At 47.7% G+C, this 19,000-nt stretch overlaps 1 protein-coding gene across 8 annotated transcripts; it reads left to right on the top strand.

The window, feature by feature from the left end:
• The first annotated feature begins 7,848 nt into the window (after positions 1 to 7,848).
• On the top strand, positions 7,849 to 17,072 carry LOC110309476 (interleukin-3 receptor subunit alpha). Of its 8 annotated transcripts, none has more exons than XM_029469321.2 (13): positions 7,871 to 8,023; positions 8,601 to 8,689; positions 9,406 to 9,560; positions 10,324 to 10,447; positions 10,710 to 10,839; positions 11,513 to 11,751; positions 12,177 to 12,286; positions 12,433 to 12,462; positions 12,545 to 12,659; positions 12,859 to 12,918; positions 13,426 to 13,528; positions 16,589 to 16,655; positions 16,994 to 17,072. In XM_029469321.2, the coding sequence occupies exons 2-13, from the start codon at positions 8,632 to 8,634 to the stop codon at positions 17,048 to 17,050; spliced, it is 1,248 nt and encodes a 415-aa protein (XP_029325181.2). In that variant the 5' UTR covers positions 7,871 to 8,023; positions 8,601 to 8,631; the 3' UTR covers positions 17,051 to 17,072. The 8 variants fall into 8 exon arrangements, with proteins under 8 accessions (XP_085684483.1, XP_029325181.2, XP_085684481.1 ...); XM_085828355.1 differs by having other exon boundaries at positions 12,177 to 12,295; XM_021182157.3 differs by lacking the exon at positions 12,859 to 12,918 and having other exon boundaries at positions 12,177 to 12,295.
• The last annotated feature ends 1,928 nt before the right edge of the window (positions 17,073 to 19,000 follow it).

The following is a 19,000-nucleotide window of genomic DNA, read 5'->3' as shown; positions in this document are numbered from 1 at the left end:
TGCTATGGTGGCACGGATCCCACGTTGGATCCCTGTTCTGGTGGAAACACCCTCCACCTTATCCCTGTTTCAACAAAAAAGAGATTTTGGCATTACTGCTGCCATAATCATAGCAATTTCAGCCAGTGCAGCTGCTGCTACAGCTGCAGGTTACGCTATGGCTAGTACGGTTCAACCAGGCACAAAATTAAATCAGCTTCCAGCAGATCTGACTGATGCCATCACTGTCCAAACTTCTGCTAGTACCAAGTTAAAGGGAGGGCTGATGATTTTGAATCAGCGCCTTGACCTGGCGGAGGAACAGATAGGCGTTCTATACCAGATGGACCAGTTGGGTTGTGAAAGAAAATTGGGTGCTCTGTGTATTACCAGTGTCCAATATGAAAATTTTACTCATGCAGCTAATCTGTCTAGACAGCTTTCCTTGTATCTTGCAGGAAATTGTTCCGAGGGATTTGATGAGACTCTTGAGGCCCTGAGGGTGGCAGTTTTAAAGATCAACTCAATGACAATGAACCTGTCATTGACAGAGGACCTCTCCTCCTGGATTTCATCTGCATTTTCTTATTTTAAGGAATGGGTGGGGGTAGGTTTATTTGGTGTTGCCACCTGCTGTGGACTTGTGTTCATGCTCTGATTGGTTTGCAAGCTCAGAACCCAACAAACAAATGACAAGGTTGTGATAGCTCAAGCACTTGCTGCCATTGAGCAAGGGGCCTCCCCCAAAATCTGGCTATCTATGCTCAAGAATTGACAGTGGTGGCTGGCCTCTTTAGTAGAGATTGCCCTAGGTCATTTAGTAGTTACTGTCACATAGCACTGCAGTATCCAGGGACGGGCAACTTTTCTCATGCACAGATCAACCTAAGACACGGTGGCAATAGGGTTACCCTATAAGTTTCAGTGTCTCTGGTTTTATGTGGAGTTCCTTGATCCACTTAGATTTGACCTTAGTACAAGGAGATAAGAATGGATCAATTCACATTCTTCTACATGATAACTGCTAGTTATCCCAGCACCATTTGTTGAAAATGCTGTCTTTTTTTCTACTGGATGGTTTTAGTTCCCTTGTCAAAAATAAAGTGACCATAGGTGTGTGGGTACATTTCTGGGTCTTCCATTCTATTCCATTAGACTACTTTTCTGTCCTTATACCAGTACCATGCAGGTTTTGTTTTTGTTTTTGTTTTTGTTTTTTTTTAATCACAATTGCTCTGTAGAACAGCTTTAGGTCAGGCATGGTGATTCCACCAGAGGTTCTTATATCCTTAAGAAGAGTTTTTGCTATCCTAGTTTTTTTGTTATTCTAGATGAATTTGCAAATTGCCCTTTCCAATTCGTTGAAGAATTGAGTTGGAAATTTGGTGGGAATTGCATTGAATCTGTAGATTGCTTTTGGCAAGATAGCCATTTTGACTATATTGATCCTACCAATCCATGAGCATGGGAGACCTTTCCATCTTCTGAGATCTTCTTTGATTTCTTTCTTCAAAGAGTTGAAGTTGTTATCATACAGACCTTTCACTTCCTTAGTTAGAGTGACACCAAGGTATTTTATATTATTTGTGACTATTGTGAAGGGTGTTGTTTCCCTAATTTCTTTCTCAGCCCATTTATCCTTTGTGTAGAGAAAGGCCATTGACTTGTTTGAGTTAACTTTATATCCAGCTACTTCAATGAAGCTGTTTATTAGGTTGAGGAGTTCTCTGGTGGAATTTTTAGGGTCACTTATATTATACTATATCATCTGCAAAAATTGGTATTTTGACTTCTTCCTTTCCAATTCGTATGCCCTTAATCTCCTTTTGTTGACAAATTGCTCTGGCTTGGTCTTCCATTACTATATTGAATAGGTAGGAAGAAAGTGGAATGCCTTGTCTAGTCCCTCATTTTAGTGGGATTGCTTCCAGCTTCTCACCATTCACTTTGATGTTGGCTACTGATTTGCTGTAGATTGCTTTTATCCTGTTAGGTGTGGGCCATGAATTCCTGATTTTTCCAAGACTTTTATCAAGAATGGGTGTTGGATTTTGTCAAATGCTTTCCCTGGATCTAAGGAGATGATCACGTGGTTTTTGTCTTTGAGTTTGTTTATATAGTGGATTACGTTTATGTATTTCCATATATTATACCATCCCTTCATCCCTGGGATGAAGCCTACTTGATCATGATGGATGATCGCTTTGATATGTTCTTGGATTCGGTTATCAAGAATTTTATTGAGTAATTTTGCATCAATATTCATAAGGGAAATTGGTCTGAAGTTCTTTATCTTTGTTGGGTTTTTTGTGGTTTAGGTATCATAGTAATTGTGGCTTCATAGAATGAATTGGGTGGAGTACCTTATGTTTCTATTTTGTGGAATAGTTTGAGTAGAACTGGAATTGGATCTTCTTTGAAGGTCTGATAAGAACTCTGCAGTAAACCCATCTGATCCTGGGCTTTTTGGTTGGGAGACTATTAATGACTGCTTTTATTTCTTTGGTGGATATAGGACTGTTTACATCACTAATCTGACCCTGACTTAACTTTGATACCTGGTATCTGTTTAGAAATTCGTCCATTTCATCCAGGTTTTCCAGTTTTGTTGAGTATAACCTTTTGGAGAAGCAGCTGATGGTATTTTGGATTTCTTCAGGATCTGTTGTTATGTCTCCTTTTCCTTTCTGATTTTGTTAATTAGGATGCTGTTCCTGTGACCTCTAGTGATTCTGGTTAAGGGTTTAGCTATATTGTTGATTTTCTCAAAGAACCAGATCCTTGTCTGGTTGACGCTTTGAATAGTTCTTCTTGTTTATACTCCGTTGATTTTGCCCCTGGGTTTGATTATTTCCTGCTGTCTACTCCTCTTGGGTGAATTTGCTTCCTTTTGTTCTAGAGCTTTTAGGTGTGTTATAAGCTGCTAGTGTGTGCTCTCTCTAGTTTCTTTTTGGAGGCACTCAGAGCTATGAGTTTTCCTCTTAGAAATGCTTTTATTGTGTCTCATAAGTTTGGGTATGTTGTGGTTTCATTTTCATTTAATTCTAAAAAGGTCTTTAATTTATTGCGTTATTTCTTCTTTACTAAGGTATCATTGAGGAGAGTGTTCTTCAGCTTCAATGTGAAAGTGGGATTTCTATTATTTATGCTGTTATTGAAGATCAGCCTTAGTCCGTGGTGATGTGATAGGATGCAAGGGATAATTTCAATATTTTTGTATCTGTTGAGCCCTATTTTTTGACCAATTATATGGTCGATTTTGGAGAAGGTACCATGAGGTGCTGAGAAGAAGATATATCCTTTTGTTTTAGGATAAAATGTTCTGTAGATATCTGTTAAATCCATTTGTTTTATAACTTCTGTTAATTTCACTGTGTCCCTGTTTAGTTTCTGTTTCCATGGTCTGTCCATTGGTGAAAGTGGTGTGTTGAAGTCTCCCACTATTATTGTGTGAGGTGCAATGTGTGCTTTGAACTTCAGTAAAGTTTCTTTAATGAATATGGCTGCCCTTGAATTTGGAGCATAGATATTCAGGATTGAGAGTTCCTCTTGGAAGATTTTACCTTTAATGAGTATGAAGTGCCCCTCTTGTCTTTTGTGATATCTTTGGGATGGAAGTCGATTTTATGAGACATTAGAATGGCTACTCCAGCTTTTTTCTTCAGACCATTTGCTTGGAAGATTGTTTTCTAGCCCTTCATTCTGAGGTAGTATGTTTTTCCCTGAGATGTGTTTCCTGTAAGCAGCAAAATATTGGGTCCTGTTTGTGTAGCCAATCTGTTAGTCTATATCTTTTTATTGGGGAATTGAGTCCATTGATATTAAGAGATATTAAGGAAAAGTAATTGTTGCTTCCTATTATTTTTGTTGTTAGAGTTGGCATTCTGTTCTTGTGGCTGTCTTCTTTTAGGTTTGTTGAAGGATTACTTTCTTGCTTTTGCTAGGGCATAGTCCATCCTTGTTTTTTGTTGTTGTTGTTGTTCTTGTGGTTTTTTTGTTTGTTTTTTTTTGTTTTTATTGTTGTTGTTATTATCCTGTGAAGGGCTGGATTCGTGGAAAGATAATGTGTTAATTTGTTTTTTGTCATGGAATATTTTGATTTCTCCATCTATGGTAATTGAGAGTTTTGCTGGGTATAGTAGCCTGGGCTGGCATTTGTGTTCTCTTCATGTCTCTCTAACATCTGTCTAGGATCTTCTGGCTTTCATAGACTCCGGTGAGAAGTCTGGAGAAACTTTAATAGGCTTGCCTTTATATGTTACTTGCCTTTTTTCTCTTACTGCTTTTAATATTCTAACTTTATTTGGTGCATTTGTTGTTCTGATTATTATGTGTCAGGAGGGATTTCTTTTCTGGTCCAGTCTATTTGGAGTTCTGTAGGCTTCTTGTATGTTCATGGGCATCTCTTTCTTTAGGTCTGGGAAGTTTTCTTCTATAATTTTGTTGAAGATATTTGCTGGCCCTTTAAGTTGAAAATCTTCATTTTCATCTACTCCTGTTATCTGTAGGTTTGGTCTTCTCATTGTGTCCTGAATTTCCTGGATGTTTTGAGTTAGGATCTTTTTGCATTTTGTATTTTCTTTGATTGATGTGCCCATGTTCTCTATGGAATCTTCTACACCTTAGATTCTCTCTTCCATCTCTCGTATTATGTTGCTGATTCTCCCATGTATGTTTCCAGATTTTTTTTCTAGGGTTTCTATCTCCAGCGTTGTCTCATTTTGGTTTTTCTTCATTGTTTCTACTTTCTTTTTTAGGTCTTTATCATTTTGTTCAATTCCATCAACTGTTTGGTTGTGTTTTCCTGTTTTTCTTTAAGGACTTGTAACTCTTTAGCTTTGTTCTCCTGTATTTCTTTGAGTTATTAAAGTCCTTCCTGGTGTCCTCTGCCATCATCATGAGATATGCTTTTAAATCCGGGTCTAGCTTTTTGTGTGTGTTGGGGTATCCAGGACTTGCTGAGTCGGGAGTGCTGGGTTCTGATGATGGTGAGTGGTCTTGGTTTCTGTTAGTAAGATTCTTACGTTTGCCTTTTGCCATCTGGTAATCTCTGAAGTTAGTTGTTATAGTTGTCTCTGGTTGGAGCTTGTTCCTTCTGTGATTCTGTTAGCCTCTAACAGCAGACCTGGGAGACTAGCTCTCTCCTTAGTTTCAATACTCTCTGCAGGCAAGCTCTCCTCTTATAGATATCTGGCATTTGGACCTGCCTCCTGACATAAGATGAAGGCCTGAAACAGGGCCTGTCCCAGAAGGTGTGTAGCTCTGTATTCCACACTCTCACCTGCACAGACTAGTCTCTGAAGGATCTGGGAACCAAGATGGCTCTCCCAGGTGCTCTGGCTAAGCCCTTTGGGGTGGGGCAGACACCTATCCTCTTGCAGGGAAGGTACCTGGATGTCTGGAACCTGAAACTGGGTCTGCCCCAGAAGCTGTGTCACTTCTGCCTGTCCCAGAAGCTGTGTAGCTTATGTAGTCTGCACTCTCACCTGAGGAGATTAGCCTTTGAGGGATCCGGGAACCAAGATCCAACCCTTAGTTTCTTAGTCATCCCCAAGATCTAAACAACTTTAAAAGTCCCATAGTCTTTACATATTAAAAGTTCAATCCTTTTAAAATATCCAATATTTACAGGCTGGTTTTGTGTCAACTTTACACAGCTGGAGTTATCACAGAGAAAGGAGCTTCAGTTGAGGAAATGCCTCCATGAGATCCAGCTGTAAGGCATTTTCTCAATTAGTGATCAAGGGGGAAGGGCCCCTTGTAGGTGGGACCATCTCTGGGCTGGTAGTCTTAAGTTCTATAAGAGAACAGGCTGAGCAAGCCAGGGGAAGCAAGCCAGTAAAGAACATCCCTCCATGGCCTCTGCATCAGCTCCTGCTTCCTGACCTGCTAGAGTTCTAGTCCTGACTTCCTTGGTGATGAACAGCAATGTGGAAGTGTAAGCTGAATAAACCCTTTCCTCCCCAACTTGCTTCTTGGCCATGATGTTTGTGCAGGAATAGAAACCCCGACTGAGACACAATATCTTTTAAAATCCAAAGTACTTCCTTCAAGAGGGAAAAATACCAGGGCACAGTCACAATCAAAAGCAAAAATTAAACTCCAACTGTCCAATGTATTGGATCCAACTCACGATCTTCTGGGTTCCTCCAAGGGCTTGGGTCACTTCTTCAGCCTTGCCCTTCTAGGCTCCAGTCGCCTGTACTCCACTGCTGCTGCTCGTGGTGGTCATCTCATGGTCTTGGAATCTCCAAAACACTGCATGACCCCTTCAGTCCTGGGCCATCAATTGCAACTGAGGCTCCAGCTTCACCAATGGCCTTCCATGGCCTCTCACAGTGCCGAGGCTCAGCTGCTCTGCGTGATGCCTTCATGGCTTCAAAACCAGTACCACCTGGGTCACTCTTACACATTACTAAGTCCCTCTGCAGCAGAAGTACAACCTTGGCTATCTCTGGAACACAGCCTCTTTGCTTTCAGAAAACACTTCCCAGAAGATGTTACCTCAATGATGCTGGTCTCTTCTTAATCACAGCTAATTTCTTAGCTCCAGCTAACCAGCATCAATAGTCCCAGTAATGCAAAGGTTTCACTTTAGTAGTTCTGGTGTCTTGTTAATCACAGCTGATTCTTCAGCCCCAGCGAACCAGAACCACAGAATCTTCACAGTCAAAAGAGCAATGGCCCTGAAAATAGTCTTTAATTTTCCGTCTGAAATTTCACAAGCCAGACCTCCATCTTCTGCACTGTTCTCAGCATTATCTAACATCCCACAGAGCTCTTAACACCAAATGGATCTTCTGCCCTGAAGCTCCAAAGTCCATCCCCGACCTCCCACACAGCCAGGCTGTCACAAGCACAGTCATCCCCACATGGCCAGACTGTCACGGGGATGAAGACCCCACTGTGCTGGTCCCGTCTGTCTTATCTGCTGAGCGGCCATCTGTCCGTCCAGCCTCTCCCCTCCCCACCCCACCCCACCCCAGGTTCATTTTTAAGGCAGAGATGTGAGGATCAGCAGAGGGCTGCGTTCAGCGGAATCACGGGGCGTCCTGCAGGGGGCGCCAACCCCGAGACTCCGATTAGGAAAGGTCATGTGACGCGGTGGCCAGGATGGTGGCAACTGCAGCACAGGACAAATTCTGGGCCTCTGCCCCGCCCCCTGCGTCTCCGTCGCCCCCCCCAACCCCCCACGCATTAATAAAAACGGAAACAGAAATAAGGCAGCCTGCCTGTCCTGACCCTGTGGTCACTAGGGAGCGGGCTGTGGGCAAAGCTCTGTGCGCGCGGGCGGGGCAGGGCGGAGCGGGTCTGGGTGGGGCGGGTCGGGGCCACCCCGGAAGCGCAGCTGTGATGTCCCCTGTGAGCTCTGCTCTCACAGAGTGGGGGAAGAAGACAGGGCAGGGTCCGCTCACAAGTAAAAGTTCCGTGGGTCTCAATGGGATGCCTTCAGGCATGAGGCAGAGCTGAGGCAGGAGGATGGCAGGTAGTGAATGACCGCTACGAAGCAGGGGTATGACAGCAGCTGTCAGTGACTGTGGGTGTGAGTGAGGCAGTGGGATTCCCCTGAGTAACGAAAGAGCTGAGGCAGGGGGATGACTGCGAGTACAGTTGCAATGGATGACAGGAGAGCGACTTCCGGTCTGCGGCAGGACGTCACGCCCGCTCGCCCGGGACTGACCAGAGCGACTTCCAGTTTCATTTTTTTTTTTTTTAAATAAACGAACGCGATGACGCCGCCGGCGTGGCCGTGGCCGCCCATCACCCGCACTCGCGGTCATCCCCCTGCCTCAGCTCCGTCCGTCCCGGGTCTCAACCCCTCCCCCCTCCCTCTTGACTCCCGAGGCCCCGCCCCGCCTCCACTATCGCCGGAAGTTGCTCAACCCCGGGACCATGGGCGCGGTCGGGGCGGGGCGGGGCCTCTGGGGTCACGGGCGGGGTCGCAGGCCTCTGCGCGGTCTGCAGTTCCGACCCCAGACCCCGAGGACAGGACAGGAACGGACGCCGCCAGCGCCACGGGTGCCACTCAGGTCCGGTCCGCGAGGTAGGCGGGGCGGGGCGGGTCAGGGGGCGGGGCCACGGCGGTCATTCCCCCGCCCCCTCCGTCCTTCCTTCTGCTCACTGCCATCATCCCTGGCCTCAGATTCTCACTCACAGGCATTACCCAGCCGTCGCTCCCTCCCTCCCTGCTTTCCTGTGTCCATCGTGATTATCCCCCTGCCTCAGAAATTAACTCGCGGTCATCCCCCTGCCTCACACTGTTTACTCGCGGGCGTCTCCCTGACTCCGTCCCTCCTTCCGCTCACTCGCCAGCATCCTCCAGCCTCCTTCTCTGCTTCCGGTCACCGCTGCCATCCCTCTGCCTAGTCATCTGCACTGATGGTCATGCTCCTGCCTCATGCTGTTCACTCCTGAGCATACCCCTGCCTCGCAATGTGACACTGGGGACGGTGAAGCTGAGGCAGGGGGATAACCGCGAGTAAGCAGCTGAGGCAGGGGGATGACCTCAATGGACCAGAAGCATCACGAAGGGGTCGGGATCAGGAGATGGAGTCCTCCTGCGCCCCGGCTCCGCCCCTCACGCCCCGGCCCCACCCCTCACGCCCCGGCCCCACCCCCAGGCCTGCGAGGCTCCTGACCCGCCCTCCTATCATGGCCGCCAACCTGTGGCTCATCCTGGGGCTCCTGGCATCCCACTCTTCAGACCTGGGTAGGTGACTTCATGGGGCGGGACCTGTGCTTGGGCCACGCCCCCATTTCTTGTCTTTCGGGGCCCCACCCCCAGGTGTCAGGCAAGACTCAGGCCCCGCCCCCTGGCGATGGATGGCATCACCTGTCAGTCACTCAAGGCCCCGCCCACCGGTTTCCTGTCCTGTTCTGTGACTTCATCCAGGTGTCAATCAGAGCTCTGGTCCCACCCCTTTGCTTCCTCTCCCAAACCTCACTTCCTGTCACGGAGGATGATGTCATTCTCACCCCCAGGTGTCAATCAAAACCCAAATCCCGCCCCCTAAGCTCTTCATTTCCTGTTGGCCTGTCCCAGTTCCAGGTGTCAATCTCAGCTCAAGCCCCACCCACTATCTTCATGTCATGGCGAATGAAGTCATCTCTGCACCCCCCCCTTGTCAATCAAGGCTCAGGCCACGCCCACTGATGGTGGATGCCATCAGATGGTCGAAGGCATCACTCAGGGAAGCTCCGCCCCGTCGCTTCCTGTCATAGAGGACCAATGATGTCATTCAGGGACATGTCATGCTGTCCTCTCATGTCATATGGGTGTCAATCAAAGCCTAAGTCCCGCCTACTTTCTTTTCCACCCCCTCACTTCCTGTCACGGAGATTGGTGTCAATCAAAGCCCAGGCACTGCCCACAACTGTGGATGTCACCTGTCACTCAAGCCCCACCCCGCCTCCCCTTGACAACAGCTGCTGTCCCCGAGGCTCCACCCACTGCTGTGACCACGCCCATCCGGAACCTGCGCATTGACCCTGCCCACCACATGCTGATCTGGGACCCTGTCCCTGGTGCTGACATCACAACAGGGGCTTATTGCAGGAAGGGCAGGGACAACTTTGTCTGGGTGAGGGGCAGGCCCTGGTTGGTGGGTGGGGTTGGCTGTCAGTCATCCAGGGTGTGGGGCTTGGGCGGGTAGGGTTCTCCACACTGTCAGTCATCCTGGCCATGCCCACTTTCTGCTGGCAGTCACTCTAGGCCCCTCCCACAAGTCACTTCCTGCCACGCCCACCAGCCTTCCATGCCTTGCCATGCCCACTTCCAGTCTTATTCCTGCCCCCGCCTCAAACTTCCCACCATGCCAATTATTCCAGACTCTGCTCCTACTACCCATCCGGCCCCGCCCTCTGCTTCCTGTTCTGCCTGTCAGTCACTTCAGGATCTGCCCAGTCACTTCTTGTGCAAATTTATGCAGGGTTGAGCAGGGGGGGGAAAACCTATGATGTCATCTGGGCGTATGCAAATTCTGTCGGGCAGAGCTGAGACTTCAGGACTCACCCATCCCAGGTGGAGTTATGCAAATTTATGACGGATAGAACATGATGTTATCTGGGTTTATGCAAATCAATTCAGATGGAACCATGATGTTATGCAAATCCATGCAGATTAATGCAAAGCCCATGATCAGGGCCTGTAGATATTTATTCAAATGTGATTCAAATTTATGCAAGTTCATACAAATTGATGCAAATTAGTGCTGGCCCTCCCACTCACCCCAAGCATGGTGGGTGACCCCTGCTGACCCCGCCCCTGACACGCAGGTTGACCATAGGTGACCCCGCCCCTCACACTGACCCTGCCCCTGCCCCCTGACCTCTGTGACCCCGCAGGCTGACCCTGGACTTGCCCGCTGCTCGTTCCAGTCACTCTCCCTCTGCCATGTGACCAACTTCACTGTCTTCCTGGGGAAGGACAGTGCTGTGGCGGGATCCATCCGGTTCCCCCCAGACGATGGTGGGTGAGACCCCACCTGACCCGTGACACCTGGGTTGGCGCCCCCAGAATCAGCTGTGACCCCTAATCCTAGCTGTGACCCTATGATGCCAGGTGTGACCTCTGATCCCATGTGTGACCCCGGGTCCTACCCTGGCCCCAGCCCATGACCCTTGACGCCAGGGTGCGACCCCTGCTCCCAAATCTGACCCTTGACCCCAACATGGGACCCCAACCCCATATGTGACCCCTGACCCTGTCCCCCGCACCATGACCCCCACAGGTGGCAACCATGAGGCCGCAGCTCAGGACCTGCGCTGCTGGGTGTATGAGGGGCAGCTGAGCTGCCGCTGGGGGCGGGGTCCGAAAGCAGCGGGTGACGTGCACTACCGGATGTTCTGGCGTGATGTGCGGTTGGTGTTAGGGGTCATGGGGGTCAAGGGTGGGGTCGGGAGGTCACTTCTTGTCCTCACCTCCTGTTCTGTGAGGCCTCTGATGTTACTTCCTGTCCTCACTTCCCAGGTGGTGCAAGGTTGGGGAAGTGTGGCTGCATCTTGGGTGGGCGGGGACATGGCTTAAATGGGCGGGGTCATGAGGTCACCTTTGAGGGGTGATGATGTCACTTCCTATGTTCATTTCCGGGTGGGCAGGGCCTCTTGTGTCACTTCCTGTCCTTATTTTTCGGCAGGCAGAGCCTATGACATCACTTCCTGTGCTCTAGTATTTTTGGTTGGAGCCTCAGGTCATTTCTAAATGGGCGTGGTCTATGATATCACTTTCTTACTGACTTCCTGTTCTCCATGGCCTCTGAGGTTACTTCCTGTCCTTACTTCCTGTTGGGGTCTTTTCGGAGCTGTGACATCATTTCCTGTGCTTTTTTTTCCCTGGTAGGTGGAGCCTCTCCAAGAACTGATGACATCCCTTCCTGTGCTTGCTTCCTGCTGGGCTCTCTTTGGGGCTTGATGTCACTTCCTGTCCTCACATTTCGGTGGGCGTGGTCTCTGGGTGTGACTTCACTTCCTGTGTCACTTCCTGTGCCCGCCTCCGGGCCTCTGACTTCACTTCCTGCCCCCGTACCACCACCAGGCTTGGTCCTGCCCATGACCGCGAGTGTCCACACTACCACAGCCATGATGTCAACACCACTGGCCCTGCCCCTCATGGCAGCCATGAAGGCTGCACCCTTGACCTCGACCCTGTCCTTGGCTCCGCCCCCAATGGCCCCAAGGAAGACCTTGTCCCCCAGTTCACCATCACCATCAATGGCAGCAGCCCCGCTGGCCCCGTGCCCTGCATGGATGACACCGTGGACCTGCAGCGCGCAGGTGAGGGCCTACTGTACATGTGCTGGGGGGACGGGGAACGGGCAGACCCACTGAGTGCCCGGGGCTCAGGCAGGCCTACTGTGCGCCCATTGGACCCGCTGTGCACCTGGCCCAGCCTCCTGCATGGGGTTGTGGGTAAACCCACTGTGTACGCAGACAGGCCTATTACGGGCTTGCAGGGAGCACGGTTGGACCCACTGTGTGCAGCGTGGCGCCCCATACAAGCCTAGGGAACAACTGGACCTATGCTGTCCGTGGGTTGTGTTCAGGGCACAGGGAGACGAACTGCGCACAGCAGTGGACCTAGTGTGTGCATCCAGCATCCTTTCATGCTTGGGGTGGCAGGGGGACCCACTGTGCGCTGACATGCGTCACCCTACTGTGTGCACACTCTGCCCTGACTGCCCAACCCTGGTACCCCCCAGAGGTCCTGGCCCCGCCCACACTGACCGTGGAGTGCATCGGCTCCGAGGCCCATGCACGCTGGGACGCGCAGACCCGATTCCACTATGGCCACCTTCGGTTCACCCTGCAGGTCAACCAGGTGCAGGGTGAAGCAGGGAGGATGACTGCAAGTGTGAGGCAGGGGAATGAACACGAGTAACCGTGAGTGTGAGTGTGAGACAGGGGGATGACTGCGAGTGTTCGATGCTAAGCCCTGCCCTCTTCCCCTGCCCCCAGAGCTCCAGCTCAGAGCCGCAGGAATACAATGTGAGTTGGAGCCTGTGGTGGGTGGGGCTTGTGGTATGGGTGTGGCAGTGGCAATGACATCACAGAGGCCCTGCCCACCCAGGTCTCCGTCCCCCACTTCTGGGTCCCCAACGCTGGCGCCATCTCCTTCCGGGTCAGGTCGAGGTCAGAGGTTGACCCTCAGAAGCTCAGCAGCTGGAGCAAAGCCTGGGGCCTCGGTGAGTGGGCAGGGCAGGGCCTGGCTGTCAGTCATCTCTGGTCCTGCCCACCTGAGCTAAGCCCTGCCCACTCAAGCTAAGCCCCGCCAATCCTGAGCTAACCTTGCCCACTAGTGGTGTCACACTAAAGCCCCGCCCACAGAGAGGCTGAGCTACTCTCACAGGAATTCCTAACCCAAGCCCTTGGTCACATTTGCAGGGGGCCTGGGTGCCCAATTTCCCTACACCATGTCCAGCATTGACCAAAGTCCCGCCCAAGGTGACCTAAGCCACACCCACTGGTGATGCAATGCAAAAGCTCCACCCATAGGAAATCTAACCTGGCCCCGCCCACTTGAGCTCAACCCACCTACCTGTTACTTGGTCCCGCCTTCTTGAAACTGGTCACACCCACCCTCAGTTTCAGCTCCACCCTTGGGTCAGGCCATGCCCAACACTTCCTGTCCTGCCAGTCACTTCCAGTTCTCCCTGTTACCACCCCACTTCCTGTCCCCACTTCCAGCCCTGCCCATCACTTTCTGTTTCCCCGATGACATCACTTTCCTTTCCACTGACCATGCCCACCACTTCCTGTCCTGCCCATCACTTTCTGCTTCCACTGATGACATCACTTACTTCCTTTTCTGACGACCACACCCATCACTTCCCATTTCCCCTGTGATGTCACTTTCTGCTCCGCCCATCACTTTTTGTTTCCTGAGTGACATCACTTCCTGTCTCCCCTGTGACGTCACTTCCTATCCACTGACCCCGCCCCTCCCCGCAGTCTGCCCCCCAGAGGTGACACCTGTGAAGACAGCCTTGGTGACGTCGGTGGCTACGGTGCTTGGAGCAGGACTCTTGGCAGCTGGGCTCCTGCTGTGGTGGAGGTAATGTTGATGATGTCACCTCAGAGGCAGGGCCTGCATTGTGTGTGGCTATACCCTTCTGCTTCCTGTTAACCCAAGGTCTAACTGATATGCAAAATTATGCAAAGTACCTCAGGATTATGCAAATGAGGGATGGTGATTTTACTACCTCCCCACTGTGAGTAACAGCTCTGGGCTTTTCAAATTTTATGCAAATTCTTGCAAATTTTAGACAGGGAAAATTATGATGTCATGCAGATTTATTCAAATTTATGCAAAACCACTCTGCCTAGGCTATGATATCACGAAATGTATACAAATCTATTCTAAGGAGACTGAGAGCTCAGGGATTTATGCAAATTTATTCCAGTGAAAGTGATGTCATATGGCCATATACAAATTCATTCTGGGAGCAGCCAGTTATGTCACTTTATGCAAGTCAGTACACTTTTATTCAAATATATTCAGACTTATGCAAATGGAATCTGCCAAAACTATGACATGCAAACTTTTGCAAATTTATGTAAATTTCTGACAGTGGTAGAAGTTGTGAAGTCATGTGAATTTATGCAAATTCAGCTATGAGGTCATGTACTTTTAAACAAATTTGCCTAGAGAAAACCAAGGCCACTAGGCATGCAAATGTATGCAAATGATTGCAGACACGTTCTATTTAAACCATGACATCATGTGAATTTATGCAAATTTATGCTGATGAAAAACATGATGTCATGCTAAAGTATGCAAATTTTGGTTGACATAAGCTGACATCATTCCAGCTCATGCAAGTGTGAAAAGTAACATCACAGGAGCTTATGCAAATTGATCCTGGTGAAGCTGTGACATCACAAATTCAGTCAGGTCAAACTATTATGTCATGGAACCTTCAACTGTGATGTCATTTATATAAATTTATGCAAATTCATGCTACAGAAACTATGAGGTCAGGCTAATATATGCAAATGTGTGTTGACAGAGTGATGACGTCATGTGACCTCATGCAAATGTGTGATATCATCTTGGTTTATGCAAATTTACTCATGCAATTTTATTCAAATGTATGCATATCATGCAAGCTTATGCAAATTTATTCTGTTGAAAATGATATGCAAATCTTTGCAAATTTTTTCAGACTTACTCTGCCTGGACTGTAATATCATGCAAATGTTTCCAAATCTATGCAAACTTACTCCAGTGAAACTGACATCATATGGTTGTTTGCAAATTTATGCTGTAATCAGGCAGGCATGTAAACTTATGCAAATCAGGACATTAATCTGCCAAAAACATGACATCATGCAAACTTATACAAATTATTGTGGTCGTGGTGAAACTATGATATCATGTGAATTTATGCAAATTCTATGCTGTGAGAATGATGATGTCATGCAAATTTATGCAAAGTTTCGCAAACTCATGCAAATCGAAGCAGATAAAGCTATGGCATTATCCTGACCCATGCAAATTTGAGCAGAGGAAAACTGTGATGTCACAAGGACTTATATAAATTTATTCAGATCAATCGATTAGGTCAGGCAAACATATGCAAATGTGTGCTGAAGGAGTGATGATATCACGTAGACTCATGCAAATGTGTGAGGAGGAAAACTGTGATGTCATCCGAGATCAAGCAATTTTATTCAAATTTATGCAAATTTCCACAACATAACCACTTGCCCAGCACAACTGACATTTTTATGCAAATCTATGCAAACTCATACAATCTAAAACTAAAACATCACTCTGGTTCATGCACATTTATGCAATTCTGTGCTGAAGGAAACCCTCAACATCAAGAGAGCTTATGCAAATTTACCCCAGTGAAATGAACATATAAGTTAATGCAAGTTCATGTTACATGAACTATGCGGTCATGTGAAGTTATGCAAATTGGTGTGGATGAAATCATGCAAATTTATGTTCACATCTCCCGCTGAGTTGGTTGACATGCAATTGTATGCAAATTTGTGAACCCATGTTCTGCCTACACAGGCATCATGCAAATTTATGCAAATGCATTCAGAGGAAAACCATGACCTCATGCAAATTCACACCCAGATCTGCTAACAGGTTAAATTTATGCAAATTTGTGTGGAAGGAAAATGGTGATGTAACCAGTGCTCATGCAAACGGGTTCTGATGAAACCATGATATCAGGAGGGCTTCATGCAGATTTATGTAGATTTATTGATGCACCCATGACAGTCATGTCATGTCCCACCCTTGTGGTGTGACTTACATCCCACTGTGCCCCGCCCACCCCATGAGGGTTTATGCAAATCCATGCAGCACGGCTCGATGATGCCATTTGGCTCTATGCAAATTTATTCAGATGAAGGTATGACATCATGTAAACTTATGCAAATTTGTACTGAGAAAACCTTGATCTCATGCAAATTCATTCCTTCCAATGACACTGAAACACAAATTTATGCAACTTCACGTTCCAGGGATTATGAGGAAGTTATGCAAATTTGCGCGAATGGAAACCCATCCACTATGCAAGTTTATTCAAATTTATGCATAAGTTCCTGAACATGGGATGTGATACAAGGAAAACAAGTCACTATGTGAATTTATTTAAATTTATGCATAACTTCCCAAACATGGGATGTGATGCAAATTTATGTAAATTTATTTCAGTGAAGCTGACATCACATGGTTGTATGCAAATTTATGCCCAGGTCAGTCAGTCATGTAGTTATTTTATGCAAATTTAGGATGATCAGGTTTATGATATCATGTAAATGTATGCAAATTCACATAGAGTAAACCATGACATCATCCGGGTTCATTCAAATATATTTAAGTTTAGTGATGATGTCATGTGAGTTTATGCAAATTTATTCCAGTGAAACTGACATGAAAATTTATGCAAATTACTGGCCTGAGGATATCGAGGTTTGTGGGATGCAAATTTATGCAAATTTATTCAAATTTATGCAAATTGCTCCCGTGAACCTGTGATGGTATGCAAATTTATGTACATTTATGTAAATTGATTCGTTTCCAGTGACATCATTGCCTGCCCACCCCAGGTGACTGATGCCCCTGCCCCTGCCCCTCTCTCTGTCCCCACAGGAAGTCGCTGCTCTCCCGCCTGTGCCCACCCATCCCACGCCTGCGCCTGCCCTTGGCAGGGGAGATGGTGAGGGAGCGTTGCCTGGCATGTGGGAGCAGTGCCTAGGGTGTGGGGATGGGCCCCGTGGTGGGGCATCCTGGGAGGGAGCTGGGCCTCAGAGGGGACAGGAAGAGATACTGGGGGTCAGGAAATGACTGTGGAAGAGGAAGTGACCACAGAGGGACAGGAAGTGACTTTGAGGGGACAGGAAGAGATGTCATTGATACAGGAAGTGACTCTGGTGGGACAGAAAGTGACAATGGGGGGACAGGAAGCGACACTAGGTGGAATGACTAACAGAAAGTGGGGACAGGAAGCGACACTAGGTGGAATGACTAACAGGTGGGCGTGTCCCCTCTCCGCAGGTCGCGTGGGAACCGGGTCCTGAGGACTGCGAGGTGACGCCCGTGACAGACGCCTGAGAACTGTGTGGGGGTTGGGGCATAGGGAGGGGTGGGCGGGTCAATAAAATGCGTGGATTCCTGGGACTTCCTGTGCTGCTGTCCATCATGCACATCAGGCCCCACCCCAGCTCTGCCCCCACCCAGAAGTCCTCACCATGACCATGACTGACAAGAAGAGGCGGGGCTTTGACAGGAAGTGGGGCTCTGAAGGAAAACCAAGGGAGGAAGTCCAGCCCACCACGTGGCTTGTTGACCCAGTGACCACCGCCCCAGGGAGGCCCAGACAGGAGCTGAGGCAGGGGGATTGCCAGGGTCAGTCAGGGTCGTTCTGGGGTCAAAGGTTGAATGCAATGTTAGACATCTTTATTTACCCCACAGGGGTCATCTTGGGGGGTGGGTGGGAAGGGGGTGGGGCTAGAGGTCAGAGTACAACTGCAAGTATAGGGTAGGTCAATGATGTCACATCCTGTTGCCACGGCACTTCCTGATCTGGCAAGATCCATGAAACACATTGTTTGTCAAACAGGCATCTTTTTCACTAAAATAATTAAGTAACCATTACATTCAGTAAAAATAAATCAGCTTAACTTTGTTTGTAGCAGAGCTACAGAGACTGTTTATAGATGAAGCTCGGGTTCCTTCTAGTCCACTGTTGTCTACTTCAGTTTCAAACACAGCAGACAGCTCCACGGTCCTCAGAGGAGGTACTACTTCTAGGTGTTGTAACACGCCTAGGATCTTAGGATTACAGGATTACAGGATCCCAGGAACTTGGTCACACCAGGATCTCAGGAGCTCTGAGGAAGCTTGACTGCCAAGAACTCTGACACACACAGGGTCTCAGCATCACAGGATCACAAAGAAAGATGGACTCTGAGAAGTTCTGAGTGAACTGGGGTTATAGGAAGGACAGGCTCCAGTCAGATACAGCAAGTGCAGGGAGCACTTGAGATAATCAGAAGGTGAGAGGCAAGTATAAGAACAGAAACAACAGAAACCAAGATACTTGGCATCATCAGAACCAAACTTTCCCACCATAGCAAGTCCTAGATACACCATCACACCAGAAAAGCAAGTCGTGGATATAAAGTCACTTCTCATGATGATGATGGAGGACATTAAGAAGGAAATAAATAACTCCCTTAAAGAAATACAGGAGTACACATCCAATCAGGTGAAAGAACTGAACAAAATCAACCAGGACCTAAAAAGGGAAGTAGAAACTATAAAGAAACAACAAAAGGAGACAACTCTGGAGATAGAAACCCTAGGGAAGAAATCAGGAACCATAGATACGAGCATCAGCAACAGAATACAAGAGATGGAAGAGAGAATCTAAGGTGCAGAAGATTCCATAGAGAACATGGACACAACAATCAAAGAAAATTCAAAATGCAAAAAGATCCTAACACAAAACATCCAGGATCCAGGAAAAAATTAAAAGACTAAACCTAAGGATAACAGGTATAGATGAGAATGAAGATTTTCAACTTACAGGTCCAGCAAATATCTTCAACAAAATTAGAAGAAAACTACCAAAACCTAAAGAAAGAGATGCCCATGAACATATAAGAAGCCTACAGAACTCCAAATAGATTGGACCAGAAAAGAAATTCCTCCTGACACATAATAATCAGAACAACAAATGCACTAAATAAAGATAGAATATTGAAAGCAGTGAGGGTAAAAGGTCAAGCAACATATAAAGGCAGACCTATCAGAATTACACCAGACTTCTCACCAGAGATTATGAAAGCCAGAAGATCCTGGACAGATGTTATACAGACCCTAAGAGAACACAAATGCCAGCCCAGGCTACTATACCCAGAAAAACTCTCAATTACCATAGATGGAGAAACCAAAGTATTCCATGACAAAAACAAATTCACACAACATCTTTTCACAAATCCAGCTCTTCAAAGGATAAAAAAGGGAAAACACCAACACAAGGATTGAAACTACACCCTA

Source organism: Mus caroli, unplaced genomic scaffold, assembly GCF_978045245.1.
Source record: "Mus caroli unplaced genomic scaffold, Mus_caroli_1 scaffold_12, whole genome shotgun sequence".
In the NCBI taxonomy this organism is placed as follows: domain Eukaryota; kingdom Metazoa; phylum Chordata; class Mammalia; order Rodentia; family Muridae; genus Mus; species Mus caroli.
Note: the sequence above shows the minus strand (reverse complement) of the source record. Positions and strands in the feature narration are given on the sequence as shown.

Excerpts from the sequence above, each read along its gene's own strand:
- LOC110309476 (XM_029469320.2), top strand. The coding sequence starts at position 9,252 with ATGGGTGTCAATCAAAGCCTAAGTCCCGCCTACTTTCTTTTCCACCCC. Across the intron at positions 9,561-10,323 it reads GCAGGGACAACTTTGTCTGG|GCTGACCCTGGACTTGCCCG; the intron begins GTGAGGGGCAGG and ends GTGACCCCGCAG. Across the intron at positions 11,752-12,176 it reads CGTGGACCTGCAGCGCGCAG|AGGTCCTGGCCCCGCCCACA; the intron begins GTGAGGGCCTAC and ends GGTACCCCCCAG.